The sequence below is a fragment of the Colletotrichum spaethianum genome, assembly GCF_022836535.1.
Source record: "Colletotrichum spaethianum MAFF 239500 DNA, contig26, whole genome shotgun sequence".
Taxonomy (NCBI): domain Eukaryota; kingdom Fungi; phylum Ascomycota; class Sordariomycetes; order Glomerellales; family Glomerellaceae; genus Colletotrichum; species Colletotrichum spaethianum.
Genome location: NW_026054796.1, coordinates 219,571 through 233,419, shown reverse-complemented (window position 1 = coordinate 233,419; position 13,849 = coordinate 219,571). Strand labels below are relative to the sequence as shown.

General features: G+C 53.5%; 3 protein-coding genes across 3 annotated transcripts; 2 read left to right on the top strand and 1 right to left on the bottom strand.

Moving 5' to 3' along the window:
* Positions 1-3,529: 3,529 nt before the first annotated feature.
* Positions 3,530-4,531, top strand: ColSpa_09025 (fizzy-related protein; the record flags this gene model as incomplete). The annotated part of the gene is made up of 1 exon (XM_049275237.1): positions 3,530-4,531. The coding sequence occupies one exon, from the start codon at positions 3,530-3,532 to the stop codon at positions 4,529-4,531; it is 1,002 nt and encodes a 333-aa protein (XP_049131194.1).
* Positions 4,532-5,396: 865 nt separating this feature from the next.
* ColSpa_09024 (uncharacterized protein) lies at positions 5,397-7,064 on the bottom strand (the record flags this gene model as incomplete). Its single annotated transcript, XM_049275236.1, has 1 exon — positions 5,397-7,064. The coding sequence occupies one exon, from the start codon at positions 7,062-7,064 to the stop codon at positions 5,397-5,399; it is 1,668 nt and encodes a 555-aa protein (XP_049131193.1).
* A 1,956-nt stretch (positions 7,065-9,020) lies between these two features.
* Positions 9,021-12,997, top strand: ColSpa_09023 (structural maintenance of chromosomes protein 2; the record flags this gene model as incomplete). Its single annotated transcript, XM_049275235.1, has 4 exons — positions 9,021-9,051; positions 9,118-9,211; positions 9,273-12,234; positions 12,290-12,997. 4 exons carry the CDS (start codon positions 9,021-9,023, stop codon positions 12,995-12,997), a joined length of 3,795 nt encoding a protein of 1,264 aa, XP_049131192.1.
* Between the last annotated feature and the right edge of the window lie 852 nt (positions 12,998-13,849).

The window sequence follows — 13,849 nt, the reverse complement described above, 5'->3', positions numbered from 1 at the left end:
GCTCAATCTTCCCCAGGGCGTCCAAATGACATACCCCCGGGCGCCCTTTGTAAGCGCCCAAAGCCTTCCCTCAACTCTTGTTCACCTAGCTAAAGTCAGTCGGCTCATTAGGGGGACCTGTTCTTCTCGACGTTGGAAATAATCCGTGAATGTTTCAGTACCACTCAGTTTCTCGTGCTCAAAACAAGACAGTACGGGCCAAAAGTCTAGAATGCAGGTCTCGCAGACAGAACAGGGCTCGCATCAACGGTCGAAACCTGCAGAATTGGGATTCCACGGCAAACACTATCAATGCGCAACTAGCGAGGACGCATTCCAATGCAAGCTTTGTTGTCTGGTAGGGAGATTCCATCGGTTGACCCATGCAACGGATACGGAGGCTGGGTGGCTTGGCCCTAGGTCGATTCTTTGTGGCAGACGCGGAACTGGCTTTAGGGGTCTCCCTCGACCAAAAACAGATGGCCAGCACGTGTCGGCTGGCTTACAGCGTGTCTACGTCGCGGCCCCTCTCCAGGCTTGTTGGAGAATGCCTGGGTGGGATTGGTCTATGGTGTTCCGTTGACAGCCAGGACCGACTTGTTTTCTCGTCCGAAACGGGGCCTTCTCTGAGACGCCGTCAACATAAATAAACAACGCCCTTCACCGTGTTGCCCCAGCCTCCCCCCTGGCCCCTTTGCCCCGCCAGGGAGGCAGGAAACACGCAACTGGAATTCCAACGCGGCTTCTCGAGACGGGGACGGTAAGGACGCGAACCCCCATCGCCTAGGGAAGCGCCAAACACGCAAACACATACGCCAGTTTGATCTGTTTCGGCACGGCTGCCATCCCATCCCATCCCACCCCATTCCGTCCCATTCCGTTCGTACCTTGCATGGCCGATTTTTTCTTCTTATTCTTTGGTGTGTTTTGGCATCTCAGGCAACGGACTGCGTACGTTCATCCTTGGGCAACTGTTCGCTGCCCATCATGAATCCAGCGCTTTCGAAATTGGAAATCCTCTCCACAGAAGCTGGGCTATCTTGTCCACAATACAGTGTTGCAAAGCTAGGGAATCCGACAATGTTGACGGGTGGCATTGTCTGAGGAACCAACCAGTGCAACAACAGCCTGTGTGGCCGGCCCACTGGGTAGTGAGCTGACAAGACTAACATCACCCTGTTTGCGCCTCACTGGAAGCATCAGGGTAAGGTGAGGTAATTCACGACAAGCCATGCGGTTCTAGAAAGTGGTTGAGACTTGTACCCATGGTGAAGACTATCATAGTCGCAAGCAAGTATGGAATAGTGCATTTGACGGAACGTCATGTATTTTCAGTTGGCAGCATTAGCTAGCAACATGGAGAATGTTGATATCTGCAGTATGGGCTCCCGTCTGTTTGTCTTGCCTCGTGTTATCTGTAGGTGCCCCGTTGCAACTCAGTAACATCACAATGGGAAGAAATATCGAGGGGGAAAAAGCAACTCTGGATAATATTTGCCTACCGCGTTGAGTCTTGAACCCCCTCATCCACGGGCCACTTTGGCGACGGGTTGTTTATTGTTATTCGCCCGTGACTGCCCTTGCTAATGTTATTGTGTTCTCCCCCACCCCCCCCCCCCCCCCCCCCGATGCGGTACGCTGCAGCACCAACGCCAAACGCCCTTTTGCCCCAACCTCGCCCGTCGCGTCCAAATGGATGGAAAACCCCCTGGAAGGCGACCCAGACAGCGGCCCTAGGGGACTACCGCCGTCGTGTTGTTGCTCTGCCGTCAACGCTAAGACCCTAAAGAGGCTAGTGCACTGCCTTAACCGCGACTCCCCCAGTTCAACCTTCCACCAGCGCCCACTTCTCGCAGTTTCTTCCTACAGAGTACTGAAGGTGACAGGTCCCCCGTCAACAACTACCCTGAGGTGCTTCACTGAGGATTGGGTGGCTACTGGACCGCCGTTGCACCTTACTGGCCACTGGGACGCACCGCGCCGCACCGCATCTCACCTCACCTCCCGTCACTCACCATCAACCGCACCTCCTTCCGCCGCTGGCTCTTGCCGCCCACCTCTCTGCTTTGCACTTCGTGGCCACTGACTATCTTTTGGATCTGTACACACTCGACGTCCGACAGCCGCCCTGCACGCCCCGGCGACGACATCTGTCTTGTGTTATCTGTATCTTCTTTTTCTTCTCCAACTAATCATTCATTCGACGACATTGCGCTTTGCTTTCCAGCACCTTGTTGATAACGCCCGAGCTCTTGCGACCAGTGGGAAAAGCATGCGAACGACAACAACCTCAACACCACCGTCAGGGATAAGGTGGTGATTCGTTTGACCGCGCCGACCAACCGAAACGACCTGCCGACCATTCGAGCAACCTGTAGTTGCTGCCGACGTTCGCAAGGACATCATTTTTCAATAATCATTGTTGGCCGCCTCAACTGCGATAACATCTTCGGCCCGCACAGGTGTTGCTGCTGGTGTGCTACTGGATCGGTCCCTTCCCCGCCATCTCCCCCCGACGCTCGTCCCAGCCGCCTTTGCTGGACCTCAACCTCCCGCGCAACCGCAACGATCCCAGCCGTCAACTCGACGCAAACCACCCCAAAATGACGATTCCGGTCGATTCTTCGGCGGCCGTTGCCGCCTCTTCTTCCACTAAGAGACCTGTAGCAGAGACAAGTGATTCCGCAGCCGCGACTCCCGCTCGCTTCGCAACACCTCCTCCTCCCTCCGATCGAGGGCACCTCGAGAACCGCCAAAATCTTGAGAACGCGAACCAGCGCAAGAGCCAACATAGTGGGAGACCTAGTGAATCGGCTCGTGCCAACGCTTTCGACGCCGACGCTGTCGACAGTGCTTTGCTTCGAGAAATGCACCACCGATCACAACGGGAAAGCACTCCAGGTGCCAGTCCACACCGAAAGCGCCAAAGGATAAATGGCGATAGGTGCGTGTGCAGCGATGCCTCTCATCCCGCAAACCGTTTCTAATATGGAACTGCTAGATTCATTCCCACACGGTCAGGCCAAGACCTTCAAGCCAGTTTCAGCTTGCTCCACGAAGATGGCTCCCCAGCGACACCATCCAAGCAAAAAAAGCGTACCCCTCATGGAGAGCTTCACTTCCAGAAGAGTGAGCTATACCTGCCCAGGCAGACGCCGATGTTCGATCTGACCAATTTCATCTAGCTGAGGAGGCAAACCGTACATTCTCGACCCTGCTCCGCGCTGAACTCTTTGAGGGTTCAATACCGCAAGCAACACCACCGACTCTGTCTCCAGACCGTTCTTTATCTACCGCATCCCACTCGGCGCATATACGGGATAGCACGAGGTCTCGCACACCCCCGAACAACGCTTCTACCAACTCCTTGCCATCATCTCTGACACCATCAACGCCCCACAAAAACTTGTTCTCTTACATGTCACCTCGACAGCTCAGCAACGCAGGTCATCTAACACCTTCAAGAACACCTCAAAGCCGGCATGGCCCCAACTTGGACACACGCTCCGAGATCTATAGTCTCTCTCCAGTCCGCTTCAATAGCCAGCAAATGTTACTCAGCCCGCGGCGACAACCCCGAGCGGTCAGCAAGGTGCCTTACAAGGTGCTCGATGCCCCGGATCTGGCAGACGACTTCTACCTGAACTTAGTCGACTGGGGCAGCGCAAACGTGCTGGGGGTAGGCCTTGGATCCAGTGTTTACATGTGGAATGCTCAGACAAGTCGTGTCAACAAGCTTTGTACGCTCGAGGATGACACGGTAACGAGTGTGTCGTGGATCCAGAAGGGAACGCACATTGCAATTGGGACCGGAAAGGGGCTGGTTCAGATATGGGATGCGGAAAAGACAAGACGACTACGGACGATGACGGGCCACACAGCGAGAGTGGGATCCCTGGCCTGGAACACTCACATCTTGACATCGGGTTCTCGCGACCGACTCATCTACCACCGCGACGTTCGCGCCCCTGACCAATGGCTCAGGAAACTTGTCGGCCATAAGCAGGAGGTTTGTGGCCTGAAATGGAACTGCGAAGACGGCCAGCTCGCTAGCGGTGGCAACGATAACAAGCTCATGGTATGGGATAAGCTCTCAGAGACGCCGCTTTGGAAGTTCTCGGACCACACCGCGGCTGTCAAGGCCATTGCCTGGTCACCCCACCAACGTGGATTACTGGCTTCGGGAGGTGGAACCGCGGATCGCAGAATTATTTTTCACGACACAGTCCGCGGGTCTGTCATTAACGAGGTCGACACGGGTAGCCAGGTCTGCAATCTCGCCTGGTCCAAGAACTCCAATGAGATTGTGTCAACGCATGGTTACAGCCAGAACCAAATCGTTGTCTGGAAGTACCCTTCGATGACGCAGGTGGTCAGTCTGACAGGCCACACGTATCGTGTGCTATACTTGGCGATGAGCCCGGACGGCAGAACGGTCGTGACCGGCGCCGGTGACGAGACACTACGGTTTTGGAACGTGTTCGGGCGAAGGCCGGGAGCTAGGGAAGACAGCGACGGCGGCCGACTATCCGACTGGGGCGTCATTCGGTAACGGAACAAAGATGGAGCACCAGTCTCCGCAGACGACATGATACGCCATCTCCCTTTTTCTCATCTGGCTTGGAGAGGTTCACGGTTTTAGGCGGAAACGGGGGAATGAATGGAGCGAGCACTCGAATTCTGTTTCATGAGGATGTTGATGGGAAGAGGAAACGTAAATACCCCGCTACCGGTTACATCATGTGCATGGAAACGGCGTCACGACGGGTTGGAAGGGTACAGGGCATGCTTGTTTCTTGGGTTTCTTCTCTTTCTGTTCTGGGCGTGATTTATAGGGTTTCTTAGCATTGTGACTTCAGCGGGTGGGTTTATGAAGAGGGAATGGCTCAGGGTAAAAGATCTCAAAGGCTTTTGGGAAGACAAGAGCCGGACGGAGGTGAGTGGCCTACGGAAAAGGAGAGAGGCCTTGATCATCTTTAGCATTGGGCTCAAGCGCAACATGGTATTCATCGCAGTGTGGGTTGGGAAGTGCGGCATGTACCAAGCCATAACCCTATCAACCTAGCGTAAAATAGGACAAGACAAATCTTGCTCAACCTATGTCTTTTTGTACTCTTTACGTGAAAGTGTCAAGCAGACAGCAGCAGTACCAAGCTGTCGATCCTCAGGCTAGTACGTTGGTAAATCATCCATCGCATCCAAGCGCCGTTGAAAGTAGGCCTACGGGTATCCAATATACACACATACAACGTAAACGAGGAAAGAAGTCATTTCGAATACTCCATAACTCTAAGCAACCATTTCGTCAATAGTTCAAAAGAAAAGGAACTCGTTGCGGCGCTGCAGACCTTCAGCCTCTCCTCCCCACGTCCATACTACCTTCTTGGAGTAGGTAGACCTGCCTATGAAATTCAACTTCAACTCGCCTTCCTCTCTCTGGCAACATCTCTGGCGCCCCCGTCCACGCCGCTGGCCTCAGCTTGAGCCGAAAACTCCTCGCTCAACAGTGGAATATGATCCGAGGGACCGCCCGCCTTGATGGTCTCCTCGATCACAGTCTTCTCATGTTCCAGGGCACTGACAATGTTGCCATCGCTCGTTGAGTCGTTGGTGTTTGTCAAGTGGAGCTCGCTCGGCGTGGTTCTCTCAGGGTTGGGCGTCATAAGGGGCGATTGGCCGCTCATCACGGGCGTGTTCTGCCACTGCTTAACCTCGGCCCTGAGAGCCTCAAGCTCCTTCTGGAAGCGCGTTCCAAAGACATCGATGTAGTAGGTTGCTCCGTTATAAACACTCCATGTGAAGACAACCGTGAGGAAGCCTGCCGAGGCGTATCTGCTCATGAACCAAATAGGACAAGGCAACATGGTAAGTACCGCATATGAGTACTGGATCAACATGAAGGCCGTTTCTTGTAGGGAGTCCGGTAGCGAAAGTACAACCTTGCCGATCCAGCTTTTGGAGTATGACCTGCGCAGCCACGTGAAGGATGTCGGCCGTCCTGCAGCAATCTTATCGCGTCTACGAACGGTGATGAAGAAGTAATAGGATAGCTGCCACACAGCGTATGGGATGGAGCTCCAAGCCAGCATGGAGATGACGTTTCCGTAGGCCGTTGGCGAACCAGCAGGAGAATGTTTGATCGTCCAAACAGAGGGGAGACGGCTGGCCTGAAGCTCTTCCGACCATAGATGAACGATGCAATGAAGTGTTGCGCAGGGCATGATGTGGATAAAGAGTGAAGTGACCTTGTCGAAACTGTGGAAGACGAGCGAGTTTCTCCACATGATGATGGCCACGGCGTTGTTGCCGAAAGCGAGGCAGTAGGTAGCCAGGAATAGTCGCTTTGAGCTAGGGAGGACCCAGATGCTTAGAACCAGGAGAAAATTGACGAAATAGCATAGATCCGCAAGGAAGTAGTGGTAGCCACGACGGTGGTAGGTGAAGTAGCGGATGGGCATGAAGTACATGACTTGGACCGTGTACCACAGATGGAAATACTCGGGCCAGCCTCCCATGAGAAGACCGCTCACGAAGATATTCATGACGCCAAAGATGAAGGACACCTTTTCGCGCAACGTGACTACCCTGGTGTCATTCCACTGCTTTCCAAGCTTGTCGACGCTGGTACGCATCCGCTTCCTGTATCTCTCAAGCTGTTCCTCGGCAGTGGGAACGCGGCGTCGCCATTCCTCTACCACTCGTTTCTGGGCATGCTGGCTCTTGTTTTTGAAAGCGTCTCTTGACTTGCGAACCTTTTGCGTCTGGGCGGAGATGCCCTTCTGTAGCTTCTCGAGCTGTTGAGGCAAGGCGAAGTTGTCGAGAAGGTCGAGCACAGAGATGCGGTCAAGGGGTGGGAACACATCCCAGTCCTCTTGATAGGAACTGCTCCCAGAAAAGGACGGGTTTCTCGAAAGCTTTGGGCTTCCAGGGTTGACAGGGCCGAGAGTTGGAGTATGGAGACCATCGGGGGAGGAGCTAAGGGTGGACTGGGCCTCGATTGGGTCGAGAGTGAAAGCAGTTTCACTGTCGGTATGGGCATCATCGCCTTTCGCGTTGGGTATATCTAGTGGTTTTGACTCGGCCATCTTGGACTGGGCCTAGCGCTGAACGGGTCTGAATTTCTCGGTCGTGATAGCTTTCTGTTGTTGATCTACAGCGTCGGCAAGCGAAGTCAGCCTTGGTTATTACACTCGTCGGACCATCACAGTCAAAAAGGACTATGTAGGAGAGGAAGCCGGACGTGGAACCCATGAAATAGCGTACCTTTCGGAGAAGCCACCCTTGGCCAAGACATAGAGTCCGGGTGATCGCTCGAAGATGTAGCTTGCGAGTGGTGGTTATAGGAAAGAAAGCTCAGACGGCCGTGCAAGGGCAAAGAAGGAATATGCGGCGATGGTTGTTGGCTTTCGCAAGTTTATCGGGATAGTCGGTTTTCAGTGTGGCAGTTGGTGGCAGACGAACGATCCGAGTACAGAGGGGCGCGGGATATCGTCTGGACTGCTAAAAAAGGTCGTTGTGTGGTGTCAAAGTACACAATAAACTTGGACAGCAACGTGACTAGGTGGACGGGGTGGGGGAACCAAATGACAAGATACAGAGCAGGTGGTGCGCTTGTGATGGGTGTGGTGAGTTGAGAGGAAACCAAAAGGTCTGGAACACGTTGAGGAGCTGGCGACGATTTACACGTGTTGGTGATTGACCGCCACAGTTCCTTGTCTTGTCGCGAGACTGGCAGGTGGCGCCTCACGCCTATGTACACTGGCCCTTAGTCTTGCCTGGCTGACGGGGAAGCTGGAACTACATTTCGAACAGGGGTCGCTCCAGAAAATACGTCACAAGACATGACCCTGCTCCGCCAGCCAAAGCTTATCGGGAGGATGAGCGTAGCCAGACCCAAGCGAGATCGTTTGGATTTGCATTGAAGTAACAAAGACAGCAACAACATTTGATGCTGGTGTTGGCCAAGACGATTTCCTGGCAGTGAAGAGGAAGATGCAGGCATGATTTGCCTGGCTTACATCTACCTAGACCAAGGGTGAGTAGAAAGAAATTGACAGCCCTTTCCATCAGTAGTCTCCATACTCGGCAAGCATACCTCAAGATGTGCACACCGTTAGCAGCTGGCCCGTAATTTGTGCAGGTGCTGTTGGCTGGCTCTCTGGTTGGCTGAGACTGAGAAGTAGTTGAGAGCCACGCGACTAACCAATCGAGACGTTTTAATTTAGGGAAAAAACCACAGCCGGACAAGTGTAGCGTTATAGTACTTATGGTTTTCTTATTCATCGCCATCCTAGTATTATGTTCATAGTATTGTGAGGAACCAAGAACAACGACGAAAGGGCCGGGGATCGTACTGTAAGGTGTTCGGGATGATATTACATTAAAGAACAGAGGTAACGACCAAGAGAAATATGGTGAGGGGGACCTAGTTTAATCCTGCCTCCACTGGAGGAACCTTACATCCCTGAGCTCCCATGCTCGGGGCTAGGCATAGCTAGCACTCGCCGTCATCAGGTGGACCTGAATTAGCATCGCGGTAGTTACTTAAGGCATATAAGTAGCTACAAGAGGTACTTTTATAGTCACGTGACTGTTACCGAAACGCCGCATCGACCTGGCTCGAGCTTCTGTACGCGCGACCGGGTCAGCCTCAGTGTGGCCAGGAGTGCGGCCAGTCAGTGTCCTGTCGCGTCCAGCTGCAGCAGGAGCACTCAAGACGCGCGTGGGGAAATTTGAGTGCAAGTGCCCCAAACCATCACGACCTCGCTGTCGCCAAACGAGACTCGATCCCTTCCGAGTGCCTCTCCGCCATGCGCCAGGTTACTTTGAGGCCCTCAACATCCGAATCAACTGTTACTGCATAGCCTCTGCATTTGCGACGTGCACCTTGTGGCTTGTCCGTCGCGTCGCCTTCCTGCCCTCGATCCTTTTTCTCGCGCGCTCACTACTTCGCGTTTGCGACGATCCTCAACTGAAGCACATTACCCGGCTACAACCAGATTCAAGTATCGTCGCGTGTCCCGCGACATCCGACCGACATAATGGGAAAGCTCATTCGTCTGGAGCTTTTCAGTATGTTGATGTCTCCTCCCCGGCCATCTATACTACCCTCAAGCTAACCGTGCTTCCCCGCCACAGATTTCAAGTCCTATAAGGGCCATCACATTCTGTTATTCGGTGACTCCTACTTCACTTCCATTATCGGGCCTAATGGATCTGGAAAGTCGAACTCGTAAGTCTACTCCGCTTCGCGCGCTGCTTCCGTCTGTCAACTGACGTACCGCTCTGGGCAGTATGGACGCGATATCCTTCGTGCTTGGCATCAAGTCATCGCACCTCCGATCAGCCCACCTCAAAGACCTCGTGTACCGCGGTCGCGTACTCAAAACCTCCAGGATTCAGGATGACGGTTCAGCCCAGTCGAACGGCCAGTCGAACGGTTACAGCAACCGTGATGGAGATGAGCTGTCGCAGAAGGCTTCCCGCAGCGATCCCAAGACCGCATGGGTCATGGCTGTCTACGAAGACGATGCGGGTGACGAGCAAAAGTGGAAGCGCTCTATCACGAATCAGGGATCCAGCGAGTATCGCATCAATGATCGCGTTGTAACCGCCCAGCAGTACAACGAAGCGCTTGAGTCCGAAAACATCCTGATCAAGGCTAGGAACTTCCTCGTCTTCCAGGGAGACGTCGAAGCTATCGCTGCACAATCACCTCAGGACCTTACGAGGTTGATCGAACAGATCTCCGGTAGTCTGGAGTACAAGGCCGAATACGAAAGATTACAGACCGAAGCTGAGCAAGCTGCCGAGAACCAGAGCTTTCAACTTCATCGCAGGCGCGGTATCAACTCCGAAATTAAGCAGTACCAGGAACAGAAAAAGGAGGCAGACAACTTCCAAAAAAAAACGGAGGAGAGGGATGAAGCTATCGTCAAGCATGCCCTTTGGAAGCTGTACCACTTTCAGCGCGGCATGGACGAGTCGACTGAAAAAATCCATGATCACCAACAAAATCTTCAGGAGTTCCAGCGCAACGTCGAGTCCTTCAAGAGAAAACTCGATGTGGCCCAAAAGGAACAGCAGGCAGCGGCAAAGGAGGTTCACGGTGTGGAAAAGGCCATCAACGCTAAGAAGAGGGAGTTTGACGAGCTGGAGCACAAACTCATCCCTATCGACGCCAAAATTGAAGAAAAGACACGCAACATCGAACAGTGTCGCTCACGGATGGAGCCGGTCCGTAAAGAGCGTGACAAGCAGGCTGAGCTCATCAAGGAGGATGAGGCTCGGCTCAAAACTACTGAGAAAGCCCAGAGGCATTTCGAGACGCAGCTGAAGGAACGAATGAAGAAGCTGGGAAAGGAGCTCAGTGAAGAGGATCGCAAGGAGTACAACACTCTTCGTTCTCAGGTTGTGCAGAAGTGTGCCGGCAACCAAGCAAGGCTCGATAACCTGATCCGCCAGCAGAAGACTGACGAGGTTACCGTGAACACGCTCAAGGGGAAGGTCGACACCCTCTCAGCCGCTCTGGAGAAATATGAAGGGGAGTTGGAGACTCTTGGAGAACGGAAGGCATCAACTGAGGGCAACATCAAGGCATTATCCCAGGAGATTGACACAAAGAAGAAGCAATACCACCAAATCCAGTCGGAGCGCGTCAGAACCAGCCAAAGACGCACGGAGTTGGAGGAGAAGCTTGAGACCGTTGCCAAGCAACTGCGCGAAGCAGATGATGGCCGTCGGCAAAACGACCGAGAAGCCAGGATGAAGGAGATGGTCAACAACCTGAAGCGGCTCTACCCGGGCGTTAAGGGTAGAGTGGGCGACCTCTGCAAGCCCAAGCAGAAGAAGTACGACGAGGCTGTCAGCATTGCTTTAGGCCGAGACTACGAATCAGTCATTGTCGATACAGAGAAGACGGGCCACGAATGTGTTCAGTACCTCAAGGACCAGCGCTTCCCACCAATGACCTTTATTCCATTGGACAACATCAAGGTCAACGCAGTGAACGGGGCTATCAAGGGCATTTCGGGAGCCCGGCTCACCATTGACACCATCGATTTCGATCCTGCCTACGAGCGCGCCATGGCTTATGCCTGCGGAAGCTCAGTTGTGTGCGATAACGAGCAGATTGCGAAGCTCATATCGTACGAAAGGCGTATACCCGTGAAGACGGTCACCCTGGATGGTTTGGTCATCCACAAGACTGGTATGATGACTGGTGGCCGTGGTCCAGAGCCTAAGGGAGGAAAACGCCGTTTCGAGAGCACAGACTTGGAGTCACTGAAGAAGATGGCTGCCAAATACAAGGAGGAAATTGAGAAGCTTCCCAAGTCCGGTCGTCGCAGCACCGCCGAAGAGTCTCTTCAGATCGAAATCCACGGCCTTGAGCCACGGTTGGCGAACGCGAAGGCTGAGCTGGCACACTTGGAGAAGAATTACGACAGCAAGAAAAGAGAGAGAGACAATGAGGAGAGACAGCTCAACGAGCTCGCGCCCAAGTACGAAGAAAAGACGGCTGAGCTCGAAGCAACTAAACGAACTGTGAAGGAGTTCTCTGACGCCATCGCGAAGGTGGAAGACGAGGTCTTTTCCGGCTTCTGTAGGAGACTCGGCTTCGGCGACATTCGTGCCTATGAGACAGAGCACCGAGACATGCAACGAGAAGCCGATGAGGAGCGTGCCAAGTTCGAGGTGCAGAAGTCTAGGTTCCAGAGCCAGCTTACGTTGGCACGTGATATGCACAGCAACCTGGAGAAACGACTTAGAAAGTTGCAGGAAGCTCTCAAAGCTGCTGAGCGTGACCTGCAGACCTACCAGCAGGAGAAGTCAGATATCGAGGATGCCACACACGAAGTCTCTGACGAACTCGACGCGCTCAGCGAGACACTCGAGGAGTACCGCGGCAAACTGGAAGAAAAGAACCAAAAGGTTTCCCAGGCCAAGGCTGACGTCCATAAGCGAAGCAAGGAGATCGACGCCAGACAAAAGGAGATTAACGCCCTAGAGACGGTGGTGCAGAAGAATAGCGCGGGCAAGTTCGCGTTGCTTAGGCGATGCAAGCTTGACCAGATTCAGATACCCTTACTCGAGGGCTCACTCGACAATCTGCCGAACGAGGACAATATGCTGCGGCAAGACGCTGACGCCATGGATGTTGACGAGGAGGTGGATGACGAGGAAATGATGACGGCTGCTCTCGAGAATCACGGCATTGAAGTCGACTACGACAGTTTGGATGAGGAGATGAAAAACGTATGTGTGCTCTCGATAATATTCCTCAGCAGAAAGATACTGATTAGCCACACAGTCCGACGATGCCAGTGTTGAGGAGAAGCTGCAGGACAAAATTGCCTCGCTGACCTCGGAACTCGAGAAGCTCAACCCCAACATGAGGGCGATTGAGAGGCTGGAGAGCGTCGAGTCGAGGTTGAAGAACACGGAAAAAGAGTTTGAGGACTCTAGAGCGGCTCTTAAGGCGGCCCGCGACGCGTTCAACCATGTCAAGGCCCAGCGGTACGAGCTGTTCAACAAGGCCTTTACGCATATTCAGGAACAGATCTCGCATGTTTACAAGGATCTTACGCGGTCAGAAGCGTACCCCCTGGGCGGTCAAGCCTATCTCGATATCGAGGAGGACACAGACACGCCCTACCTGTCGGGTATCAAGTACCACGCTATGCCACCGCTGAAGCGATTCAGAGACATGGAACACCTTTCTGGAGGTGAGAAGACGATGGCTGCGCTGGCTTTGTTGTTCGCCATCCACAGCTACCAGCCTAGCCCGTTCTTTGTGCTGGACGAGGTCGATGCTGCATTAGACAATGCCAATGTCGACAAGATCAAGAAGTATATCCGCGAGCACGCCGGTCCGGGTATGCAGTTCATCGTCATCAGTCTCAAGACTGGCTTGTTCCAAGACAGTGAGAGTCTGGTCGGCGTGTACCGCGACCAAGAAGTCAACAGTTCCAGAGCACTCACTCTCGATGTAAGCTACATGCAACCGCGAATCTTTTAATTAGGATACTGACAGTGGCACAGCTCCGGAAGTATGCGTAGTGCAGGAGACGAGATACTCAGGCGGCGCATAATAGAGAAAGGATGAGAACACTTGCTCAGCTTTGCGGGATGAGGGTGCGGGAGGTAGAGGGACGAGTCACGATACCAGCTCTGCGTTCTTGGCTTTTTCAGCAGTTATGGTTTGGGTGAAGGGGTGTGAGTAAGCTCTCGATATTTGCCTCACATCAGGTAGCTTGACGTTTCCCAAGACGGTTCAAGGGCAGCATTGCGGCCACGCAGTGGTCCGGCAGAGCTGCGACTGGAGTTTGGACTGTAATACGGCCGGTGGATTATTGAGTTCATTCCTGTTATTGCTGATTATTCTATTCCAGCCCTCGCAAGGAGTTGCTGTGTGCAGTGTTCCGCATTCGCCATTGTCTTCTCAACCTCCGCGAGTGCCGAGCTTACAGAATGCCCAAGACTCAAATTAAGGTGAGTTTGCCGTAGTGAAGTGCTTAGCTAAGATTGGACCTAAGGAAGGTGCCGCGTTAGCTGTGGATACGTATCTTTCCAGGGACCCTGGGCGCCCCATCACGATGCATGGATGCCTGTAGAAGAGCTGTCCGGCCTGCAGCTCAGTCTCGTCAGCCGCTAACGCCTGCACCTTTTCACATCCCAAAGACGAGGTGCAACTGCGCGTTCGCGAAGGACAGCAGCAGCTTCCTCTATCTCTTTTTCTCTCTTAGGACCATGTACTCGGCCTCGGCCACTTGAATTAACCATTTTTCTCGCGTGCCGGAAATACAACTCTGGTGTTCCGCAGGTGGCGTGCGCAATCGCAAGTCGCTGCTTCCACATCAAATCTGCCATG